The sequence below is a fragment of the Rhododendron vialii genome, chromosome 6a, assembly GCF_030253575.1.
Source record: "Rhododendron vialii isolate Sample 1 chromosome 6a, ASM3025357v1".
Classification (NCBI taxonomy): domain Eukaryota; kingdom Viridiplantae; phylum Streptophyta; class Magnoliopsida; order Ericales; family Ericaceae; genus Rhododendron; species Rhododendron vialii.
In genome coordinates, this window is record NC_080562.1 from 7,306,767 (window position 1) to 7,332,500 (window position 25,734).

A 25,734-nucleotide genomic window follows, 5' to 3' on the forward strand; every position below is an offset into this window, starting at 1 on the left:
TACCTGTATGTACCATATCAGTAGAAAAATCAGTACTGTATTGTTTCAACACCTTCATTCACCACACATTTTTGTGGGATTTATACATATAGTACTGGCCCCACAAGAATATATTGTGAATAAGGAATTTGGGGCACTACACCACCCAATAATTTTTCGCCACCTCAAGTAATAAGCATCTCTTAAAGATTGTATTGGGCAACCCAAAGAAAATCCTAATGTCCTCCCATTTCCATTATGTAATTGAAATTTCATCATTGCCTTCAGACAATCTATATTAGCAATGGAGTTTTCTCTTGTTTTGAAAGGTTCTAAATTGTGTGGCCTCTCCTCGCGAGTCACGCCTCCAGAAAGAAAAAAATAAAAAAATAGATTTGGAAAAATAAAAACTACCCATTCGAAGACTTTTAGGAGGTAGAAGTATTGAAGTTAGATTCACATTTAAAATAAGTTTTCTTTAATTTTCGAATCATGATAATTCAGTATAATAACCTTAATACTCATGCAACACGCCAACACACAAGAAAAAAAGTTTTTCTTCTTTATCAAGAAAAAAATTTCCTTCTTACCACTCAAGTTGAATTAGAATAGTAACATGATAAAAGCTTGTGGGATAAAAGAAGGGCAGTGATAATGCCATTTTGACTCTTCCTGCTGCTCCTCTTTGCTTGGTTGGTGTTGCCTTTCATTCTAATTTCTTCTTAGACCATCTCCCACCCTTACCCAAATTTTTCAAACGCAAATTCAAATTCAAGTAAAAACCACTCAAAAAATAACGCCACTTCCTTCACCAAATCAAGAACAGAATTTGCAACAGCTACTTTTTGGTCGTAGGCGGGGGTGTTTGCTGGTGGTGGTCGATGGTGGGTTGGTTTAGGCAGCAGTGGTGGTGGTAAACGATCAAAATTCAAATAAGGGCTTCTCACGGTAGCTTTTTGGCAGTGGTGGTCAACAACCCAAATTCAGTAAACGTCTCTATCTGAAACCCTAGCTCTGATCGTGAAGGGATTTGGCCGTAGAGGGCTCCGAGGTTGATATTGGATTGAGAAAAGCTCGCAGGTGGTAGTGGAGGAAACCTCCAATGGTGATGGTGTAGGGGGTTTCCAAATTTTAGGTCTGGTGAAGGAAGGAGAGTGGAATAACATTGTTGTCGAGTTTTTTCCTCTTTTTTTTTTTAACAAAATCTGCATAAAAAATCAGTTATCCACTGGATTGAGTTTTTTATTAAACAAAAAAATTGGATTGAGTTTGGTATGGAGCTTTCCCCCAAAATTTCACTCAAATTTGAGTGAGGGCTAGAGAGGCTTATGTTGCCTGATTTAACAGTATTTGAAATCATTGTTTCCACGCATTCGTTTGGGCAAACTGTTTTGATCATATTTTTGAATAACCACTCATTTGTACCAAACAGCACTCACCATTATCCTATGTGATGATCTCAAATCTACCTGAGTAATCAAAGATTTCATTGATAAGGTAAGAAAAGAAGCCAGTATAATCAGAAGCTATCAAAAGGAAGAGCTATGTCAACAAATTCCATGCTTTACCACCCAAATATCACAAAATTAAAATTGTCACAAAACCATCCACATCTCAAACATGATTAATCACCAGACCAGGCCAATGCAACAGTTCTCTTTCCCTGTAAGATCACTCTCGAGCACCACAGTACCGGCAAAACAATGTGACAATGTCAGCTGCTAACCCAAACTACAAATCTTGAAAATCTTCGAAGAAAGAACTTGGTATCTCTGGATGAGAGGACAACATCGACACAAATTTGAACTGTTCCAAGGCAATCATTTAATTTTTAATCAGATGACCATGACAAATCACCAAAAATGACAGAAGAAAATTTGAAGGCATGATTACCTTGTGCTGCTTGTATTTCTCTCTTACTGCTACCAAAGAGCCGCCCCTTTTACTTGATTGCAAATCTTGCAATATAAGAACACATTCCTTTAAGTCTGCTGGCTTGTATCCAGAAAATTGTTGCAGTGCCAAATTCTGTAAATGCAAATAAGGTTAATACAGTGCTTGCCAAACATGATCCTGGTACTTGGGACAGTAAATTCATTTTAGGCTCTTACCCAAGGATGTGACTCTGGCCGGAGTGTAAATCTCGAAAGAAACATTACAGATGCAGCCACCAACGAAGGTAAGAATTTCACACAGCTATAATCCAACAAACTCAACTCTGCTAGGTAGTAGCCCAAGAACTCCAACTCCAAACTGGAAGTCTGCAGAAGACCAAAATGTTAAATATGTTAAAAATTTCTTTCACATGTGTGTGTTTGTTCGATTTACCAAGAGAGCAAAAGAGAGTTCAACTTACTTTTTTATAATCTTGTTGAGCAACCCTGGTCAAGTTTCTGCAAAGATAAAAGCAAAATGGCACCAATGATTAGTAAATCAAAGCACAAATTTCTAATTAAACAGTTGCAAAGTATAGCACTGATAGAAAAGGGAAATTGCTTAACATTGCTATAGTACCTTAAAAATGTCTTAATTGTGGGATTGCCCAATTCATAATTCAGATGTTTTAGTAAGTCAGCTTCCATTTTCACCACCTCTTGCTTTGTGTATGTGTTGTCCGTTATATAGCAAAAATCTTCCACATTTGGAGGGCTAATCTCCTCATACTTTCTGCTCATCACAATTAAACAGACAAAGTAAATAACCAATCATCCAAATTAAATATCTTTAAAAACATGAACCACAGGCAGTTTGAAGAGGTCCAAAAGCTTACGACGCTACAAGCATTGAAGAAACGCCAAGCAACTGGAGCCTCTGCCTATTGAGAGCATTTGTTGACAGAAATCTATCAATGTAAGAAATGGACATAAAGAGAGTATCAGAGCAAAGCTTGTACTCTTCAGAAACCTCCACCAACCAATCCACCAAAATCCCCCTCATGTTAGGGTTTACATCTTTCTGGACCTTCTCGATGTAATCTGGCAATGGTCTCCTCTTCGCTTGAACCTAAATAAATCAACACCAATTGGTCAATACCACAAGAGCCTAATGGATACCCTTTTAAAATTAAACCCCAAACCCAATAATCTATATGAAAAGAGCAATCAGACTAAACAAATTCTTTAACTTACATACAGACATTGCAACACTATCCAAATTTCAAAGACCAGCTGCCAGTTATTCTTATACATTAGGTAAAGTGTCATAGCCATTCAAAGCCACCAATAAAGGAACTCAGCATGTATAAACCCAAAACCCAGGGGAATTGATTCTCTTGTTGATAAGACCCAAAACCAACTAATTTACATGAGAAGCGAATCAGACTGAACAAATTCCTGATGTTGAGGCAAATCCATTAGCTATTTTTCCAGACTACACAAATCCATTTTCCCTAAAAATGTCAATCAAAAAGGCCTTATCAATGTCTAATTACACGCATAATCCATGAACTCACATGAAAGGAGCAGTCAAAAATTGAACGAATCACAGGATTGACACTAACCCATTTTCTATATTTGAAAATCAGGCAAACCCATTTCCAATAAAAGCAAACGGAGAAAGAAACAATAGAGATCCGCTGACCTCCATTTAGCCCCCTAAAAACGTCAAAATCGCAAAAGCCTAATCAATGTCAAATTAAACACATGACCTATGAGCTCACACGAAAGGAGCAATCAAATTAAACAAATTCCAAGGGTTAACACTAACCCATTTCCCATATCTCAAAATCAAGTAAACCCATTTCCAATAAAAACAAACAGTTAACTAAACAACAGAGATCCACTGACCTCCATTTCTTTAAGGTACTCGTATATCTCAGATACATAAGCCCCGCACATTTGTGGATCCTCCAATATCTCACCAACATTCTGCTTCCTAGTGGCGGCTGCCTTCTTGGCCTTCTTCTTTGTCCTGCATCTCGGCTTCAGCACCGGCTCCGAACCCAGATCCCTAGTCGCTGGCCCCATGTTCGACACATTCGATAGCTCGCCCAGCACCACCCGCTTCTTGGGCTGCTGCTGAGAATCCAGTTCGGCCATCGATTCGGCTGCCCTCTTCTTGGCCAACCGAGTGACTCGTGAACAGTTCTCCTGGTCAGTCATTGCTCTCACTCACTCCTCTCTGTTCAGGGTTTGCAGAGAGAGAGAGAGAGAGAGAGAGAGAGAGAGAGAGAGAGAGGAGGATGCGAGTGAGGTAGAAACAACTGATGGGGCTTTGTAGCAAGGATAGATAGAGGAGGGGGGAAACAAATGTGCCGCCATTTCTGTAGTTTCGAAATTTGTTTATTTACCCTCTGTGTTTTGCGCGGTCTGGAGGAGGGTTTTTTGAGTTTTTGGGTAAAAGTTTGAGATTTGGGTTTTGTTTTTTTTGGGAGGGTGGGATTAGGACGCACTCTTAAAAAATTTGAAATTCAAAGGAAAGTGAGTTTTGCCAGAGGAGAGACTTCCCGGGCCATTGTAGTTTTGACTGGTCCTGTAAATTAATGAACCTGGTACAAGTATCTAAATACCATTCTCCCTCCTCAAATACTGTAAAATTTGGCCCATCTTTTTTTCCTCCGACGGTCAGGGGTGTTCGGATTAGCTTATTTGCATCTCAGCTAAACCCCTCCCCAGTAGGGTTCAGAGGCAGACAAATCAAGCCGAAATTAGGAAATTCACAAGAAACAATTTTCTTGCGATTTGACCCTAAGAATCGAACCTTAGTCAATTATATGGGGAGCAAACCTATCAACCATGAACTTGGCGGGATGAGCTATTTTCTGTTTTGTTTCATTGTTTTCGTTGTACTTCATTTTTGTATTAATATAAAACTGGGTTAATCTTGTTCGTCAAAAAAAAAATCTCCACATAATCCTATATATTATTGTTGGGGTCTTCACTCCCCAGCGAGCATGCGTGATTCGAATGGTTTATCTTGTAGTACTCACATTGAAGTTTATTTGTAAAGAAAAAAGACCGTGCAATATTGGACATGTAAATTTGTATAAGTGAGTCAAATTTATTTTAAATCGTACATTCTCTTCATTTTTATGGAATAAAATGCGAGTGGATTTGGCTTTTTCACATGTCCAACGAATTTGATTTCTGCTTTTTTACACGCACCAATGATACAATTTTTCATCAAAGATAAACGAAACACATGACAACATTTTAGGCACGACCAGAATAGGAAGCACAATATCATTTTAATGCCCTAGCTAGTTGATTGTGGGACTTGCCTCAAAAACTAGTTGAGATGCACGTGGATACTCACCCTGACACCATGATTTATTCAAAAAATTGGTATGGAACATTCTTTGGGGTGAAGCAAAACTCTAATTATACAACAAGTTTAAGAGCTTGCGGCAGCTCTTTCAATATAACAGCGGATGAATTGGTGAAATGGGGGAGTTCACAATATAAGGCTAATCCAGCCTATAGTTCGTTCAGATGATATCATAGTATATTCACCAAGTTCCAAAAACTCTATGCATATTCAACATCATTTGTGGAAACTTTATATACATCTCAAAACCAATCGGCAATGAGTAGAGAAGTCGCCCAGACTCATATACTAGTTTTGGAGAAGATATTGGCAATGAGTGGATAGGACCGCCCATGCTCATATACTTGTTTTGGAGGAGATAATTAACCGATGCGGTCACGTGGGACAATTTCCAACCTCATTCCAGAATCTCCCCATACCAATATTCATGACTACTCTTTCTAAGTTTTTTTCCATATTACACAAATACTGCAAAATACTTTAGTTCACATAGTAAAGACCAAAATCATATCCATGTTTTTATCTAGTCTCCGTGAGCTTCCTATTCACACACAACAAATTTATTCAAAACAAAGCACCGTAACCACATTACTACAATACCCGAAATGTTACCCGTAACTTATTTTCCTTCCAAGATCAGGTCTTCAAAAGGGTTTCTCTGATGCTTCTCAACTTGCGAAGTGCATCTCTCACGCTAATGCATCCGTCTGGCAAATCGACAGCGCAAGAAAGACCAACACCAAGTATCCCGATCAAGCAATCGCGTTGTGCTTCTGGAGCAATGGATTGACCATCATAAGAAAGACTACTGTCGGTTGGCACCAGAACTGGATCCAACACTTGATCTACGTTGGTCGCCAAGGCCATTTGCACCCACTTCTTTAGGCTTAGATCTCCTGTGAAACTCTCATGGGTTGGTCTCCTCCCTGTAAAAAGCTCTAGCAATGTGATTCCGAAGCTGTACACATCTCCCACCGTTGATGGTTTCTCACCCATACCATATTCTGCATCAAAAACCATGAGAAGTAAAGTAGCTGTATAGGAGCTCTAATTTAGTGAGTTCTTTGTGCAGGACGAAGTTAAACAGAGAAATTGGGGTTACAGAGAAACCAACTAGAGATAAACAGAGCATCTACATTTGACACTTTGAACATTTTTTTTTGAGTGTCAGATTTTAAGGCATTTCTAGTTAGCCCACTTATTTTTCGCTCCATTCGTATCTTTAATTAACTCGATATTTAATTAGCAAAAGATGGTGTTGATTTTAGAGTCATTTGAATCTGTTGCTAGGATGTTATGGACAGAAAAAGAAGAGAGAGAAAAGCCAGTAAACGCTACAAAGACGGAAGAGAGAGAACGCTAGAGGCAGTAAGAAGAGGGAGACAGAGGATCAAAGCACATGTACACAATATTGGGTTTTGTTTTTACATTTCTTTTATGCATTATTCTAAACTACAACGAATTGTTTTAATACTTTATGTCATACAAGTATACAACAGATGGTGTTTGTCAAATGGAGATGTCTGAGAGTGAGTATTCTGTCACGAGGAAGAAACTACAAACCTGGAGGTATGTATCCAATGGAGCCCTTCAGAGCATTTGTAGAGCTGATAGAAGTTTGATCAGCAGCTCTGTTAATCAATAGCTTGGCCAGCCCGAAATCTCCTACTTTTGCAGTCATATCTCCGTCCAACAGGATGTTGCTAGGCTTCAGATCACAATGCACAACAACTTGTGGTCCGTTTTCGTGGTGCAAATAGTCTAGAACACCAGCGACATCAATGGCCAGGTTCAATCGATCCAAAATATTCAACCCTTGACCATTTGCATGACTCCTCCTTCCTGTAATCCAGTCATCCAAGCTTCCGTTTGTCATGAATTCGTATACTAGAGCCAGAAAGTTCTTGTTCTTGAAGTCCATGCTCGAGCATGATGTGATAAGTTTTACAAGATTCCGGTGCCTCACGTTCCTCAAAGCCGTACACTCAGCAAGAAAGCTCTTCCAAGATCTGGTCTCGTCTTCGTTAAGGACTTTAATTGCGACAGGTTTTTCTTGTTGGAGATATCCTTTGTAGACAGACCCGAAACTCCCGCTTCCAATCAAATTTCTTGTGTTGAAATTTTCAGTTGCCAAACGAAGTTCGTTGTAAGATACCATTTGATGTTGTCGCTCAAAGGAGTCAGATGAAGCTGTGACTTTCGGTTTCCTTTTCCTGAGGTAGAACACCAAGCCAATTGTAGAACACAACGCTATCATTGCAATGCTCCCGATGATAATGCAAACCAAGATTAGTCTTTTTCTATGGTCACGACCTTTCTCACATGCCGACATGAAGCAAAGTTTCGGGTTACCTTCCAAATGAATTCTAGAAAGATTTGTGAAAACTCCACCGATAGGAACCTCTCCTTCCAGGTCATTGAAAGACAAGTTCAATAACTGGAGGCCTTGCAACTTTTGCAAGCTATCTGGAATTGAGCCAGAAAGCTTGTTTGAGGAGATGTCAAGAGTTTCCAAACCTTTCAATTCTGTTAAAGTATCTGGAATAGGGCCAGTGAACATGTTATTTGCCATGAGCAACATCTCCAAGCTTTTACACTTGCCAATTGAGTTGGGTATGGTTTCTGATAAACTGTTGTTCGATAGGTCAACCGCGAGAACACCATTAAGTGTCCCAATTTCTGGAGGCAAAGGTCCAGTTAGCAAGTTATTGGAGAGATTTAGATGAGTGCTTAGACTACGAAGATTGAGAATTTCTTTGGGTATGCTTCCATTGATCTTATTACAAGATAAGTCTAATGAAAGCAATCTCTGGAAATTTTCAAAACCAGTGGGTATGGTTCCCTCCAACTCATTTCCTGATAAATCTATGTTAATCAGGTTTTTGAGACTACCGAGGGAAGTCGGAATCTTACCAGAGAGATTATTTCCAGCCAATCCCAAACTCAACAGTTCCTCCAAGTGGCCTATTTCTTGAGGAATGTCATCTGATATTGAGTTGTAGCTCAAGTTTAACAAGGTCAAACGACTCAGACTCCCAATGGAGGCCGGTATGCGGCCAAGAATACAATTTCCTCCCAAGTATAACTTTGAAAGTACCTTGGAAAGATTGCCAACGGATTCCGGAATGACACCCTCTAGAAGATTTTCATCAAGAGCAAGGTAGTTTAGACGAGTACTATTTGTCAGCCTAGTGATAAAATCTAAACCATTCTTGCCAAAGCTGACCAGCTTATTGAAACCAATGTTGTACATTTGGAGCTCTGGAAGATTTCCTAATCCTGGTGGCACCGTACCATGCAAGAGATTGTGTGCAATGCGAAGGTTTTGCATCCCCGTGAGGTTGTGCAAAGACCCAGGAATCGTACCCGAGAATTTATTGAAGCAAAAAATGAAAACTTGGAGATTTGGGAGTGTATCTCCAACACTGCTAGGAATTCCACCCCACAAACCATTGGAAGCCAAGGCCAAATAAACAAGTGAAGTCATGTTGTATATGGATGGAGGAACTGTACCAGTGAGATTGTTGATGGTGAAAATCAAGTTGCTTCAATTTTGTAAGACGCGACAAGTCGACTGGTATCATGCCACCCAGTCTATTGGTGCCTAAGTTTAAACTGATGAGTGATGAGAGATTGGCTAGGGATGGTGGAATCGAACCGAAAATAAGATTTTCCCCAAGTTCAAAACTTGAAGCTTTTCGAGATAATGGAGCTCTTCAGGGATTCTCCCCGAAATTTCGTTCTGCTTCAAGTCAAGGATCTCGAGCTCCATGCATCGACTTATGTTTGGCGGTATCCCACCTTGTATGTCGTTGAAACTCATATTCAGGACCCTTAAGCGAAAAAGATCACCAAGTTGATTAGGAAATGTTCCCATCAACTGGTTGTTCTGTAGTTGAAGTGATCTGAGAAAGGATAGATTGCCAATCTGGTGGCTTATCGAACCTTTAAGTCCCAAGCCAGAAAGATCAAGCTCGACCACCCTTTTGCCAACTTTATTGCAACGGACTCCGGTCCAGTTGCAGGGTGACAGTGTTTGGCCCCAAGCTAATAGAGGGTCAAGTGTTTCCAGATTAATACCAGACTTGAATGCAACCAAAGCTTCCTTATCTGTGCTAAGGCTCAATCTAGGGGGCTCTGAAGCAAGAAACAAGCTTTTGGAAGTAACAAAGACTGATAAAACGGCGAATTGAAGAATCATGCTGGAGGGGAAAAACATCATCTGGTTTTCAATTTGGGTTCTGCTTGAGAAAGTTAGGCCATGGAGATGGGAAGTACTTAAGCTTGAAATTTACTTGATGGATATTAGGTGCATAGACAAGGATTGTTAATTTGGTCAAGTATTTTGGTACTGCGGACTTGTTAGTCAATCTCTCGGACGACAGTGTACTGTAGCAGGGCTGGCTTATAAGTTTTAGAGGCCGGAAGCGAATCTCTTCAATGAGGCCTCCTTATATCTTTCCTCCCGTTCGACTACTTAAGCGTCTGCATTTCTTTCTTCTTTTTTTTATTGGCTGCGCGACTTTTCTTTTAGAAGTTCTTTTTCTCTCTAATTCCCTATATCTATAAAAAAAAATTGATAATCCAACATAGATGGTAGCGTAGGAGATAGGGTCTGATTGAGTACTTTTTTTTTTTAAAGGCGAAAAATTTATTAATCTTTGAAAACAAATTACAAAGATTAAAAGGAATCAAGACAGCTTCAAGCTGAAGGAGAGAAAACCCACAAGGGGAAACAACCGCTCCAGCAATCATAAGCCAACACGGACCCTAAGAGAAAAGATAACAACCCAGTTGGCAAGAAACCAACAAGAGAACACCTAAGACCCAAAGCAAATAAACTAAAGGGGCACACCCAACTAGGCAACCCGTAGTCAAAACAACAGCTAAGACACCCAAAAAGACACCTAACAGACACCCAAAAAGACACCTAAGAGTCAATCATTATGATTGATACCATGCGCCCTAGCCCTTTCCTCATCTTCGGCTTCCATAATCGCTAATCGATGAGTAAGATTCTTTTCATCACCCGAATAATGGAGGCCCATAATCTTGTTAACGGCCTAAACAACCTGAGCCTCATCTAGGTGAGTCCTGTTGATACCTATAGAAGAAAGAGGTAAAGCAGCAGCGGGAACTGCTGATCTTTTTTTTTTTTTTGATCCGAACTGCTGATCTCAATAGATCACTTTGCTTCTTTTTTTCACCTTTCTTCATGGGCTTAGGAAAACCCAACATATCCTCTACCGGCTTCTACTTCCATTTTCCTTTCCCCGAATCCTTGGTCTCCTCGATTGGGTTAAGTTCCACAATCAACTGGAGGCCCTCAACTTCCTTGTCATTTAAAAAAGCTAAAAAGCCCACTTCTGATAGGTTATAAAAGCCTACATCATGCTCCACAACCTCAAAATCTGGGATAATTTCCGCTGCGCCATCTTTTTAGTAAGGAAGTTTAACCCCTGCAGTATTAGCTCCAACATCAGCCAAGGCTTTGGTTGAATCCTTAGCATGAATTTCGGAATCATCAGGTTTAGTGCTGGCCACTAACTGATTAGCCCCATTAAAAATATCAGCCCCGCCACTTGCAAAATCACAATGGATTCCACTCCCTTATCTTACTATCGGCTCCGCAACCGAAGAGGATACATTAGTATCACTCTCCGACACCAGAACATCCTCCTCATCCTCCTCATTTTCCTCCTCTTTTGATGATTCGTCTTCTGAGTTCGAGTGCAGATTTACTCTAGGAATTTGTTTCTCCGCTTCATGAGGTTGATCACATGGATCTTCCATCACCTTTACTTTGTAACTCTTACCTTCAACCTCAACAATAATCCACTCATCAATTTCCTTGAAGATATTAGTGGCGATTAGAATCTTAGCCTCCGCAAAAGATGACATCTTCAACGTTGATTTATCCGTAGATATGAAAGAACCCCATAATTCACCAATAGATTTGAAGGAAGTATTGCTCCATCCATTGAGAGGGATTCCATAGCAACATAACCATACAAATCTTTCAACGCACGCTGCTTGTCCATCCCATGGTTTAACTTCAGAGAACCACCTTTGAAGACATTCTTCTTCAATCATTTTCTCCATTTCCTCTCTGCTGGCACAAGTTAATATCACGGACCTTCCACCCAATGCCTTAATATCTATATTGTCTAATCTCATCCTTGCCATCTGGACCATTAAATCATTAATTGAGATTAACTTGTGTAATTTTGCCACCGCACTGCAGTAAAGCCACCCATTGCCAACAGATTTTAAGGATACTCTTCGACACACTTGATCGCTGCTTTCCATCCCCTTCGTCCCCTTTCCAGTGCTACCACCTTTGTTAGTTTCGCCTGATACCATTTGGGCAAAAGATATTCCTTGATTGAAGCTCTTTTGTCCACTTTTTCCTATATCAAAGTGAGAGTCTTGATTCACATAAGTCCCTTGCGAATCACAGAACTGAAAATATCTTCTAGGCTCCAGTCGTTTATTTATTTATTTTTTATACGCCTTAGTGTTACTAATGAGTAATTCCATCATTTGGCCATATTTTGTGGCTTCTAAATTTCAATTGGACCTATTTTGTATAAAGGAGGCTAGTGCAATTTTTTTTAGACCATATATATTTGGGGATCATAAATTTTGAGAGCCCTCTTTTTTAACTTTTTTTGAAAGCCGGAAGCGCGGACTTCCCCGGCCTTGGCCATGAGTCGGCCCTGTGTAGTAGTATAAGTGAACCCACATCCACGGCTACTCATACAAGTCAATTCTTTTCTTTCCACTAACTTTACGAGACTACAGTCATCCTAGTGGGGTGACCAGGGGTTCAAAAGATCTTTCGGCTCCTCATACAAGTCAAGTCTTTTCTTTCCACTAACTTTACGAGACTACAGTCATGCTAGTGGGGTGAACAGGGTTCAAAAAGCTAATTTTTTTTGTTTTTGTTTACTTTGCTGGATGACATTTAATTGGAGCTAAATTTGGAATTTTATTGGTGCTAATTGAATAAATTCAAGTGGGTCAAGCTACGATGAAGAACTGAGGAACTTAATTCGATTTCGGCATAGTTCACAAGTTTGGACGTTCCATTAACTTTAAGAGGACTGTTTGTCTTTAATTAGAAGATATTTAGTCAAGTAGTCTAATTAGGGAGTCAGAGCCGTGTTTGGCTAGGGATCAAGTAGTTTAGGAATACAAGGTAGTAGTAACAAAATTAAGCCCAAAAAGGAATTACTTACTTTTCTCTAAGGTTTACACGGCTGGGCAGTAGTATATATGCAAGGAGAATAGGTTTTGTTTTGTTTTTTTTTTTTTGGGGGAGGGGGACTTCTTTTCATGGCATGCAGAGAACAGCGGCTGCGGCTTGCGAGCCATGATCGGTTAAACTTTTTCGACTAGGGCAACGAGGATGTCTCTCCATAGTATAATTGTATAAACTATTAGAGTTCTTTATTCAACTTTTGATTGTGTGACTTGAATGATTCATACTTTTATGAGAGTTTTATTTCTTTCATTTTTCGTATTGTATTTATTTTTGCGATATTAAATAGTTTAATCATTAATTTAATTAATTCAAATCAAATCCAGATTTCCTTTTACAGAATTGAATTAGAAATTAGTTGAAGGTATCATAACTTAGCTTTTTACTCCATGCGGACAATCCTGAACTTAACCACCTTTCTTTCAAATAATTGTTAATTATTAATTTTATAAATTTATTTTTGGTACATAAACGACAGACCAAGTACCAGACTTGAATGAAACAAAAGCTTTCTTATCTGTGCTAAGGCTCAATCTAGGGGTCTCTAAAGCAAGAAATAAGCTTTTGGAAGTAACGAAAACTAATAAAATGGCGAATTGAAGAATCGTGTTGGAGGGGAAAAACATCATCTGGTTTTCAGTTTGGGTTCTGCTTGAGAAAGTTAGGCCATGGAGATGGGAAATTAAGCTTGAAATTTAATTACTTGGTGGACATTTGGTGCATAGACAAGGATTGTTTGACTCAAGTCTTTTGGTACTGTGGACTTGTCAGTCTATCTCGGACGACGGCTACTTAATTTCATGGATAAGGGATTCCTGCAAGCCTTATGAAAGATGCGTACTAAGTGAATCCACGGCTATTCATAAGTCAAGCCTTTTCTTTCCACTAAGTTAAAATCTACTACACGTTTTCATTTTGGAAACATGGGAATAAAAGAGTCAAGTTTGCTTGGCCCGCGCAACATTTAACGGTCGACAGGACATGATACTTCATGTGGACCGGGTTGGGTTGTCATTTTGTGGCACACGGCACGGGCACGATAAAGCATACTCTACATTCTAGTATGAGACTCCATCAATCACAAAAAAAAAAAAAAAAAAAAAACATATAGAAAAGAAATGAAAATCGTCTATGAATATTTAACATCATGTTCACAATCTCACCATATTCACAAATACTCTTTTTCCAATTCCATTTTTTCTTCCCCGTTAGCTACTGGGAAGTACTCTAGTTCGCATATTAACACAACGTATCCATGTTTTCATTTAGTGTCCGTGCTTTTTATTCATACAAAACATCACTGTGAAGAAAAGAGAAATAATGTATTATTGCTTTGTATTATCAAACATAATCCTAGCATGCCTTTATATAAGCTACATTATTCTTGGTCACTAAAAAATCTAAACTAAATAGGAAACATGCATTACAAAGAAATCAGCCCAACTAGGAAACATGAATAATAGTACCTACAAAATATGGTAAAATAATATTTCTGAATATTATGTTAACAACCACAAACACCGAAACCACAGTCCCCAGGATTTTACTCAAACATTTGTTTTCCTTGCATGATCAGGTTTGAAAAGGTTTTCTCTGATGCTTTTCAGCTTGCAAAGTGCATCTCTCATGCTTATGCGTCCGTCTGGCGAATCAACGGTGCAAGAGAGACCAACACCAAGTACTGCAATCAAGCAATCAGTCTGTGCTTCTGGAGTAATGGGCTGAACGCCATCCGAAAGACTAGAGTTGGTTCGCACCAGACCGGGATCCGACACTTGATCTACGTTGGTTGCGACGGCTGTTTGCACCCATTTCTTCAGGCTTAAATCCCCTGTGAAACTCTCATGGGTTGGGCTCTTTCCAGTAAAAAGCTCTAGCAACATGATTCCGTAGCTGTACAGGTCTCCCGCAGTCGATGGTTTCTCTCCCATACCATATTCTGCATCGAAATTCATCAAATGCAAAAAAGTTAGTATCTAGGAATCTACTTAATGAGTACTTTGCATGAGAGGATGTATATATTTGGTAGCTCTATGGACAAATAAACAATGTAGAGATAAGAAAAGAACATTCATATATATGGATGTTGGGAAATAGCAAACCTGGAGGTATGTAGCCAATGGAGCCCTTCAAAGCATTCGTAGAGGTAATAGAAGTTTGATCAGCTCTGTCAATCAATAGCTTAGCCAGCCCGAAATCTCCTACTTTTGCAGTCATATCTCCGTCCAACAGGATGTTGCTAGGCTTCAAATCGCAATGAACGACCACTTGTGCTCCATTTTCGTTGTGCAAATAGTCTAGAACACAAGCGACATCAATGGCCATGTTCAATCGATCGACAATATTCAACCCTTGACCGTTTGCATGACTCCTCCTCCCTGTAATCCAGTCATCCAAGCTTCCGTTCGTCATGAATTCGTAAACTAGAGCCAGAAAGTTATTGTTCTTGAAGTCCATGCTCGAGCATGATGTGATTAGTTTCACAAGATTCCGGTGCCTAACGTTCCTCAAAGCCGCACACTCAGCAAGAAAGCTCTTCCAGGATCTGGTCTCGTCTACATTAAGGACTTTGATTGCGACAGGTTTTTCTGGTTGTAGATATCCTTTGTAGACAGACCCGAAACTCCCGCTTCCAATGAAATTTCTCGGGTTGAAATTTTCAGTTGCCAAACGAAGTTCATCGTAAGATACCATTTGATGTTGTCGCTCATAGGAGTCAGATGAAGCTGTGACTTTCGGTTTCCTTTTCCTGAGGTAGAACACCAAGCCAATTGTAGAACACAACGCTATCATTGCAATGCTCCCGATGATAATACAAACCAAGATTAGTCTCTTCCTATGGTCACGACCTTTCTCACATGCCGACATGAAGCAAAGTTTCGGGTTACCTTCCATATAAATTCCAGAAAGATTTGCGAAAACTCCACCAACGGGAACCTCTCCTTCCAAGTCATTGAAAGACAAGTTCAGTAACTGGAGGCCTTGCAATTTTTGCAAGCTATCTGGTATTGAGCCGGAAAGTTTGTTTGAGGAGATGTCAAGAGTTTCCAAACCTTTCAATTCACTTAAAGTATCTGGAATAGGGCCTGTGAACATGTTATTTGCCATGAGCAACTTCTCCAAGCTTTTACAGTTGCCGATTGAATCGGGTATGGTTTCTGATAAACCGTTGTTTGATAGGTCAACCGCGACTAAACTATCTAGTGTCCCGATTTCTTGAGGCAAAGGTCCGGTCAGCAAGTTGTTCGAGAGATTCAGATGAGTGCTTAGACTACGAAGATTGAGAATTTCTTTGGGTATGCTTCCATTGAGCTTATTACAAGATAAATCTAATGAAAGCAACCTTTGGAAATTTTCAAAACTAGTCGGTATTGTACCCTCCAATTTATTTCCTGATAAATCTATGTTAATCAGGTTTTTGAGACTACCGAGGGAAGTCGGAATCTTACCAGAGATATTATTTCCAGCCAATCCCAAACTCGACAGTTCCTCCAAGTTGCCTATTTCTTGAGGAATGTTAAATGATATTGAGTTGTAGCTCAAATTTAGCAATGTCAAACCACTCAGATGCCCGATTGAGGCAGGTATCCCACCATGAATGCGATTTCCTCCCATATATAATTTCGAAAGAACCTTCGAAAGATTGCCAATGGATTCTGGAATTACTCCCTCTAGAAGATTTCCGTCAACAGCAAGGAAGTTTAGACGGGTACTATTTGTCAGACTAGTGAGAAAATCTAAACCGTTGTCCCCAACGCCAACAATCCTATTGAACCCAATGTTGTACATTTGGAGCTCTGGAAGATTTCCTAATCCCGGTGGAACCGTTCCATGCAAGAGATTTTGCGCCATGCGAATGACCTGTATCCTCGTGAGGTTGTGCAGAGACCCAGGAATGGTTCCCGTGAATTTGTTGATGCAAAAGTTAAAATTTAGGAGATTTGGGAGTGTATCTCCAACATTGTAAGGAATTATACCCCACAAATCATTGGAAGCTAAGGCCAATTGAACAAGCGAAGACATGTTGTATATGGATGGAGGAACCGTACCCGTTAGATTGTTGATGGTGAGATCAAGTTGCTTCAATTTCTGAAGACGCGACAAGTCGCCTGGTATCATGCCACCCAGTTTGTTGGTGCCTAAATTTAAACTGACGAGTGATGAGAGATTGGCAAGGGACGGCGGTATTGAACTGAAAAGAAGATTTCTTCCCAAGTTCAAAACTTGGAGCTTGGCGAGAGAACTGAGCTCTTCAGGGATTCTCCCTGAAATCTCATTCTTCTCCAAGTCAAGGATCTCGAGCTCCGTGCAACGACTTATATTCTGCGGTATCACGCCCTGTATGCTGTTGGAACTCATATTCAGGACCCTCAGGCGAAAAAGGTTACCAAGTTGATAAGGAAATGTTCCCATCAGCTGGTTGTTTTGTAGTTGAAGTGATCTGAGAAATGACAGATTGCCAATGTGTGGGCTTATGGGACCTTTAAGCCCCAAGCCAGCAAGATCGAGCTCGACCACTCTTGCGCCAACTTTGTTGTTACACCAGACTCCGGTCCAGTTGCAGGGCGACAGGGTCTGGTCCCAAGTGCGTAGAGGTCCAAGTGTTTCCGGATCAATACCGGACTTGAACGAGATCAAAGCCTCCTTGTCTGTGCTAATGCTCAGTCGAGGGGTCTCGGCTCCATGAACCAAGCTTTTGGAAGCAGTGATCAGAACTGCTAAAATGGCGATTTGAAGAATCGTGTTGGAAAGGAAGGAAAAACCCATGTTTGATCACCTGGGTTTTTCGATTTGAGGTTGCAATGAAGATAGAATCAAGAAGTGAAGGAATGAGAAGTTAAGGCTATGGAGATGGGAACTTAAGCTTGCAAGTTGCAACAAGTTTACGCCATGGGGACTTTTGGTGGGGGATAGACAAGGATTGTAAACATGCATGGTCAAGTTTTCTGACATTGTGGACGTAGTCAACATCAGGCCACGGCCTAGTTTTGTGGACTAAATCCTAAAAGCCTTGTGAACAGGCGGACTAATCCGCTCCTAATATTTTACACGTCTAAAATCTACACGTCTTGTTTGCATCACGGCACTAGTCATGTTTTGAGACTTGCAACAGTCCAGGACACCCCGTTTATGAAAGTTTCTGGAAAAGAAAATGGATGGTCAATGAATTTGGACCATTCATTTATTTTCCGAACTTTTTTATGGACCGAGTGTCCTGAATCCTAACACTTTCGGTCATTTTTTTTATTTTTATTTTTATTTATGTTTTTAAAAACCCGGGAAATAAGGTGTCAAGTGGGTAAGCCACCTTGGGCAACCATCCACCATGCATGGGGCAATAAAAAAAAAAAAACTTGTAATTAAACTCAACAATGAGAAGAAAAAAAATTAAACCCAACCAAAAAAAATAGTGATATTTATGGTTTACACCCAAAATTTCCTTATTGACCCACTTTAAATTTCAATTTTATCCGAACCCGATATGGTACTTAGAAAACATTGAGGGCAAATAGAATCTCCCACAATAGAAATCACCAAACTTCACAGATTGAAAAAACTTGTGGGGAAAACAATATTGTAGTCAAGAGAGAAGTAACAAAATCAATTTACATCCTTTATTTTATTAGGCTTTATCGGGAAGATGGTGGTTTTCAAATGGTCTGGTTTGCTTATCGAATTTTATTGACTATACCAACTACAATTGCTTCGGAGGAGTGGAGTTATTTTAAGTTGAAATTGATAAAATCTTACCTTCAGACTACCAAGTCACAAGAGAGATTGAGTAGATTGGCTATGATCTAAATCGAAAATGAGTACTTTGATATGTTAAAGTACGGCGACTTAGTTGAAAATTTTGTTTCCAAAAATTTAAGGAAAAGTTGTTTTCTTTGCATCACATCGTGCTAATCATAAAGGACAATAACAGGGATTACATTTTGATTTTTTGATGTAATTTAAGTTAAAAGCACAATATAGCATTATTATTATTATTATTTTTGGAATTTTATGCCTTTATTTTCTATGACTTAATAGTAAGTGGGCGAGGTCGGGTTCGGGCAACCCAAATAACGGGCAAGCCCTGCCAAGCTGGCGTGAGCATGATCATGCTTAAAGATCGGCAGACTCAGCACGACATATATCCTCATACTTTATGTGGGCTAGGTTGCATCACCGTTTTGGGGCATACAGGACATGCATGGCACGAACACGGTACAACATAAACATCACACAATTAAGCATGAGAAGGGCACGGAAAAAGCATGAGCACGACAGAAGGACGGGCTGGTTTGATATTAATTTTATATGTAAAGAAGATTGAACTCATTAGTTTATTCTTATCAAATGTTAATTCACTTTTATGCAGTCAATTAGTAAGTCACATGGATAGTAATATTGAACTAGTTATTTACTTTTTAATCATTAAATGTACATTATTCAAGATGCTTAATCCAAAGTCGACACGGAATTGAAAAACAATGTCACCATTAGTCCTTTGGCATTGTGGACAAGCAACCTCAACGACGACCGAGTTTTGTGTGGGTTAATCATACAAGCTTATGTATGAACATGTGGACTAAGTGACTGCCGGTCTTCTTAAATAAAATGCGTCGATAGTCGGCATAAGCTCAATGTGGCGCACACATGACGTCACTGGAGGGTTTTTTTTTTTTTTTTTTTCTCGTTAATTTTAGGTCTCGGAATTAGTTGAGGTGCACGTAAGTTGTATTTGCAACAATGATGCCTTCTTCCCAGCGTCTCTTTAATCTTCTATGGTAACTTTTTTTTTTTTATTTTATCTTATCTGCGGACCATTCTGTAAAGAAGGTTTTATGGAAGCTAATCGTGTGCGTACAAAATGTTTTTGGAAGGTCCGTATTGAAAATCAATTGTGACCGGTCAAAATTAAAAATGAATCTCAACCATTAATTGTGCAATCCGTAAATAAGTTTCTCTCTTTTTTTTGACAAACATAAAAAAGTTGAAGCATCAAAATTCGAGAATAGCACCAAAAATTCATAACTCGTGTTGTGGAGTTTGAAGCATTCTTTTTCGGAAGGAGCTGTTTGTGTAGGAAGCGGGAAAGCGGGGGCTCTGCTGTGCCTCATGGCACAGCACCCCCTACCCACACCCCCAAACACCTCCAAACGGTACCGTTAATTTGGGATTAAAAAAAATCTTAAGTTTTCAATTTGTAATTCTAAAAAGTAGAAACGTAATTATGAGAGCCTTAGAGATAAAATTTAATTATGCCTCTTCAGAATAATATGATCAGAATAATAAGATCTTCACACTGGTTCAAACTGATTGAAAATTGGAACAGTAAATTTTTTAACCATATTTTTTAATATATAAATATAAACGGTCTAAAAAATTAAAAAATTAATTGCTCCAATTTTTAAAGGATCTAAAGGATCGTAATTAATTTTTGTCTCTAGAACTCTCATAATTAAGCATCTGCTCTTTATTTAGGATCTTGTGAAGCAAAAACGTGATTATTAGAGCCTTAAAGACAAAAGTTAATTATGTCTTTTTAGAATAATATAATCAGAATAATAAGATTTTCGCACTTTTCAATAAATTAAAAATTAGAGCACTTAATTTTTTAGACCGTTTATATATTAAAAAATATGGTTAAAAAATTTACTGCTCCAATTTTCAATCAGTTTGAACCAGTGTGAAAATCTTATTATTCTATTATTCTAAAGAGACATAATTAAATTTTATCTCTAAAACTTTCATAATCACGTTTCTGCTCTTTAGGATTGCAAATTGAAAACTTAAGATTTTTTTTAATCCCAAACGGTACCGTTTGGAGGTGTTTGGGGGTGTGGGCAAGGGGTGCTGTGCCATGAGGCACAGCAGAGCCCCCGCTTCCGTTTGTGTAAGTACTTTGGGGACAATCTTTATTTTCTTGAGTGCTGGAAGTATTCCCAAAATGCCCCAAGCTACCACGTTAACAATTTCAATAGTCCACACTCAACGAGATGAGAGAGAGACCACGGGGAGAGTTACGGGCGAGGGAGAGATGTTGGAGGGTTCGCCGGAGCGGGGAGCCAGTCGCCGGGGTTTGCTCAAGAAAAACAAGGCAGGTACACCTGGCCAAATGCGGCAACAGGGCCTATTTTCATCTTTCTTACTTTCCTTGGAAAGAACTGATCTCACAACTTAAAAGAGAAGAGTGCATCCTCTACGCAAAAATTGTTAGGGGTGCGGTCAATCTTTAGCAGTGATTTAGTCCAGGGGTGTAAAGTCGCATCCTGAACTGCGGCGAAAACGATATTTCAAGAACTTAGGGTGCAATTTCTGTATAAGACCCGACCTATTTTACACTGCAGTTTGTATGTAATTAGGCTAACGTGTTTTTAGAGAAAAAACAGAGAGATGCGAGAGAAAACGCAGGTCTCAGAGAAATTGCAAGAAGACTCTGTACTCTTAATTCGATTTCATAATAGACTAGTGTGGCTCCCGTGGTTTTTCCTCCCGTTGAGGTTTTCCACGTATATTTTGTGTTATTTCTTTTCTTGTTTGTTACGCATTATTTCTATTTGCTTGCGATTTCTATGATTCTAATTTCCAAGATCCGTAGAACGTTGTGAGTTGAACAATAAGTTCAATTCCTAACAAAAATAAGTTATTTGGGTGTATGAATCATGATTGGAGGACAAGAGAAGCATGATAAGAGAGATTATTAGGAGAGAGAGAGAGAGAGAGAGAGAGAGAGAGAGAGAGAGAGAGAGAGAGAGAGAGAGAGAGAGAGAGAGAGAGAGAGAGAGAGTGTGCGCGCTTGATATTTTAATTTGTTTGAAAGTGTACGTGATAATGATATTGTACATGTAAGGAGAGGATTCAGGGTCAAGTGTCAGACAGGATTAAAAAATAAAAAATGACATGCCTATAAAAATTATTTTGGGATTAAAAAGTAAATATGATACCTAATACTAATTAACTAGTCATTTTATCTATGATTTATGCATTTTTTTTAAAGTACTTATCCAAGTTTGTTTCTATTTTTGCAAGATAGGAGACTATAAGGGTGTATTCGAAAAGAAAGAAAAGGATCAACTTGACTACTTGAGAAAGAATTTATGAGGGGAGCTCCACCACCTAAATTATTCACATCTCCCAACTGTTTTTCTGTCTCCTAAAATAATTCCATCTATATATAATTTCTAAGAGAAATGTTTAGAAAATAATTTTGCCAATTGTGTGGAACTGATATCTTCCCAATTACGTTGTCCGGACTTTGTCCTCAGAAAATTACTAAAAGCTCACCATTGGCTTTAAACATCATTCTAAGAATAACTGTGAGGATGAGATTTTAAGAAGGAAACTTGAAATTTTATTTTCAAATTTTTATGAAAAAAATTCGGGTTATGAAAGTCGCGTGTTTTGTCCATGGGTTTCTTGTCTCTTCATCAGTTCAACAATGTGCTCAATAACTGAACTATACAGCTCAAACATCAAGGCAAGGCAAGACAAGATTCTCTCCTTGAATTTTTATATTACACACCACTAATACTAAATTATCACCTCCGCCATTTTCCCCTCTTGTTGACCAAACCATGGCTACTCAAAGGTTATGCGGAAGCGTGCAAATTATTCCTAGAGGGGGTAAATAGGAGTTTTGATAAAAAAAATTACCCAGATCCCTAGTCGCTGGCCCTATGTTGGACACATTCGAAAGCTTGCCCAGCACCACCCGCTTCTTGGGCTGCTGCTGAGAATCCAGTTCGGCCATCGATTCGGCTGCCCTCTTCTTGGCCAACCGAGTGACTCGTGAACAGTTCTCCTGGTCAGTCATTGCTCTCTCTCACTCCTCTCTGTTCAGGGTTTGGAGAGAGAGAGAGAAAGAGAGGAGGATGCGAGTGAGGTAGAAACAACTGATGGGCTTTGTAGTAGGGGTGGCAAATTGAACCCAGACTCATTAACGAATCCGGATCCATCAACTAAAAAATAGACCCAACCCAACCCATTTATTAGTTGGGTAAGAATGGATCCAAACTCAATTAACCCATTATTAATTGAGTCTTAATTGGGCATCAATTGAGTCAATTTAGATGACCCAATGGGTCATGAAAGTAACCCCCAATTGTAACGAAATTTTCCGTTCGGAAAAAAAGGCACTACTATATTCCCCCTGTTCTTACCGAGGAAGAAAGTCTTTTACCAATTGTGATCAAATTTCTCTCTTTCCTGTTTCTTTATCAGATTACACGCGTCTAAAAATATTTTGAACGGTCTGGATTAAAAATCAATTGTGACCGGTAATAATTATTTTGACTAGTCAAAATTGAAAATACATCTCATCCATCGATTGCGCGAATGGACTGGTGAAATTGCACTCTGCCGTGAATAAATTTCTCTCATAGTAATCCTATATAGAGTTTAGGTTAAAAAATTAAGTGACTTATTTTTTTGCTGTTATTCAATTTTTTTTTGTTTATGGTCAAACTTTTTTGATTTATTAATTTGTTTCGACGAAAGAAATTAGAAAAGTAAAAAATTTGATCGAAACTTATAATTTTTTGAATAAAGACAAAAATAAATCAATAAGACAAAAAAATTTACTTATTCGTCTTTTTGAAAAAAATTATGAGTTTCGATAATAATTTTTTATTTTTTGAATGACGACAAAAATAAGTCAATTTTTTCATCTTTATTAAAAAAATAAATTTCGATCGTAATTTTTTACTTTTTAGATTCTTCTCGTCATGACATAGCAATAATCCACAAAACTTTGACAAAAAACTAGAAAAAGAAAAATATTTGAATAAAAACAAAAATAAGCCACTGGGATCCGGTGTGATTCGGTAATTAAGAGCAACCAATATGGTAATTAAGTGTACAGAGATAATCTATTTATTTTTGTAGCGGAGGGATAGTATGGTAATTATAGTATACATAGTATTTTACTCCTTTAAATTTACAAGGGTAATATGATCATTTTAGCATACATATGTATTTTAGACATTTTAGTATATGCTATATAGTATGTAATTGGACTAATGGGCGGGTCGAGTTTGTTTTTAAATAAATGGATTGAATTGGGTATAAGTAATTAGACTCATAATTAATGGGTCTAAATGGATCAATGATCCATTAAAGACCCAACTTACTTACAACTTAATCATTTTGACTTAAATCCGCCCATTTGACACCCCTACTTTGTAGTAAAGAGAGATAGAAGAGGAGGGGGGAAACAAATGTCAAAATCAAAAAGGCCTTATCAATGTCTAATTAAACGCATAACCCATAAACTCACATGAAAGGAGCAGTCAAAAATTGAACCAATCACAGGATTGACACTAACCCATTTTCTATATTTGAAAATCAAGCAAACCCATTTCCAATAAAAGCAAACGGAGAAAGAAACAATAGAGATCCGCTGACCTCCATTTAGCCCCCTAAAAACGTCAAAATCGCAAAAGCCTAATCAATGTCAAATTAAACACATGACCTATGAGCTCACACGAAAGGAGCAATCAAATTAAACAAATTCCAAGGGTTAACACTAACCCATTTCCCATATCTCAAAATCAAGTAAACCCATTTCCAATAAAAACAAACAGTTAAATAAACAACAGAGATCCACTGACCTCCATTTCTTTAAGGTACTCGTATATCTCAGATACATAAGCCCCGCACATTTGTGGATCCTCCAATATCTCGCCAACATTCTGCTTCCTAGTGGCGGCTGCCTTCTTGGCCTTCTTCTTTGTCCTGCATCTCGGCTTCAGCACCGGCTCCGAACCCAGATCCCTAGTCGCTGGCCCCATGTTCGACACATTCGATAGCTCGCCCAGCACCACCCGCTTCTTGGGCTGCTGCTGAGAATCCAGTTCGGCCATCGATTCGGCTGCCCTTTTCTTGGCCAACCGTGTGACTCGTGAACAGTTCTCCTGGTCAGTCATTGCTCTCTCTCACTCCTCTCTGTTCAGGGTTTGCAGAGAGAGAGAGAGAGAGAGAGAGAGAGAGAGAGAGGAATGGAAGAGGAGGATGCGAGTGAGGTAGAAACAACTGATGGGGCTTTGTAGCAAGGAGAGATAGAGGAGGGGGGAAACAAATGTGCCGCCACTTCTGTAGTTTCGAAATTTGTTTATTTACCCTCTGTGTTTTGCGCGGTCTGGAGGAGGGTTTTTTGAGTTTTTGGGTAAAAGTTTGAGATTTGGGTTTTGTTTTTTTTGGGAGGGTGGGATTAGGACGCACTCTTAAAAAATTTGAAATTCAAAGGAAAGTGAGTTTTGACAGAGGAGAGACTTCCCGGGCCATTGTAGTTTTGACTGGTCCTGTAAATTAATGAACCTGGTACAAGTATCTAAATACCATTCTCCCCCCTCAAAATACTGTAAAATTTGGCCCATCTTTTTTTCCTCCGACGGTCAGGAGTGTTTGGATCAACTTACTTGCATCTCAGCCAAACCCCTCCCCAGTACGGTCAGAGGCAGACAAACCAAGCCGAGATTAGGAAATTCACAAGAAACAATTTTCTCTTTCGATTTGACTCTAAGAATCAAACCTTAGTCAATAATATGGGGAGCAAACCTATCAACCATGAACTTGGTGGGATGAGCTATTTTCTGTTTTGTTTCATTGTTTTCGTTGTACTTCATTTTTGTATTAATATAAAATTGGGTTAATCTTGTTTGTCAAAAGAAAATCTCTACATAATGCTATATATTCTTGTTATGGTCTTCACTCCCGAGCCAGCAAGCGTGATTCGAATGGTTTATCTTGTAGTACCCACATTTGAAGTTTATTTGTAAAGAAAAAAGACCGTGCAATATTGGACATGTAAATTTGTATAAATGAGTCAAATTTATTTTAAATCATACATGCTCTTCATTTTTATGGAATAAAATGCGAGTGGATTTTGCTTTTTCACATATCCAACGAATTTGATTTCTGCGTTTTTTACATGCACCAATGATATGAGGCACAACATTTTAGGCACGACTTGAATATGAGGCACAATATCACTTTAATGCCCTCGCTAGTTGATTGTGGGACTTGCCTCAAAAACTAGTTGAGATGCACGTGGATACTGTAGGAAAATAGTGCGGAAAAACAATAAACAATTTTACTAATTTCTGGAAATTACAACATGAACATGAATCGCAAGATTACAGAATATGAAATGTAGACATAAACTGTAAAAAAGAATAAGCAATTCCAAACCGAGACCCGTTTTTGTTCAACGGTGCCCTTAAGACAAATTTGCCGCCTCA

General features: G+C 38.9%; 2 protein-coding genes and 1 pseudogene across 3 annotated transcripts; all 3 read right to left on the reverse strand.

The window, feature by feature from the left end:
- Positions 1 to 1,447: 1,447 nt before the first annotated feature.
- LOC131331289 (putative cyclin-A3-1) lies at positions 1,448 to 24,648 on the reverse strand. 2 transcript variants are annotated; one of them, XM_058365176.1, is made up of 7 exons: positions 24,106 to 24,648; positions 2,750 to 2,982; positions 2,494 to 2,646; positions 2,336 to 2,372; positions 2,091 to 2,240; positions 1,873 to 2,007; positions 1,448 to 1,785 (listed from the first exon to the last, which is right to left on the reverse strand). In XM_058365176.1, the coding sequence occupies exons 1-7, from the start codon at positions 24,418 to 24,420 to the stop codon at positions 1,711 to 1,713; spliced, it is 1,098 nt and encodes a 365-aa protein (XP_058221159.1). In that variant the 5' UTR covers positions 24,421 to 24,648; the 3' UTR covers positions 1,448 to 1,710. The 2 variants fall into 2 exon arrangements, with proteins under 2 accessions (XP_058221159.1, XP_058221158.1); XM_058365175.1 differs by lacking the exon at positions 24,106 to 24,648 and adding an exon at positions 3,765 to 4,297.
- On the reverse strand, positions 5,655 to 9,532 carry LOC131331288 (putative receptor-like protein kinase At3g47110; annotated as a pseudogene).
- Positions 13,995 to 17,383, reverse strand: LOC131331287 (putative receptor-like protein kinase At3g47110). The gene is made up of 2 exons (XM_058365174.1): positions 14,611 to 17,383; positions 13,995 to 14,447 (listed from the first exon to the last, which is right to left on the reverse strand). Exons 1-2 carry the CDS (start codon positions 17,273 to 17,275, stop codon positions 14,056 to 14,058), a joined length of 3,057 nt encoding a protein of 1,018 aa, XP_058221157.1. The 5' UTR covers positions 17,276 to 17,383; the 3' UTR covers positions 13,995 to 14,055.
- Positions 24,649 to 25,734: the final 1,086 nt, after the last annotated feature.

Bases quoted from the DNA above. Each gene is read 5' to 3' on its own strand.
- LOC131331287 (XM_058365174.1), bottom strand. From the start codon at position 17,275: ATGGGTTTTTCCTTCCTTTCCAACACGATTCTTCAAATCGCCATTTTA. The intron at 14,448-14,610 runs GTTTGCTATTTC...ATTTCGATGCAG, and splicing joins CATTGGCTACATACCTCCAG to AATATGGTATGGGAGAGAAA.
- LOC131331289 (XM_058365176.1), bottom strand. From the start codon at position 24,420: ATGACTGACCAGGAGAACTGTTCACGAGTCACACGGTTGGCCAAGAAA. The intron at 2,647-2,749 runs GTAAGCTTTTGG...TGTGATGAGCAG, and splicing joins TCTTCAATGCTTGTAGCGTC to AAAGTATGAGGAGATTAGCC. The intron at 2,241-2,335 runs GTAAGTTGAACT...GGTCTTCTGCAG, and splicing joins CTCAACAAGATTATAAAAAA to ACTTCCAGTTTGGAGTTGGA.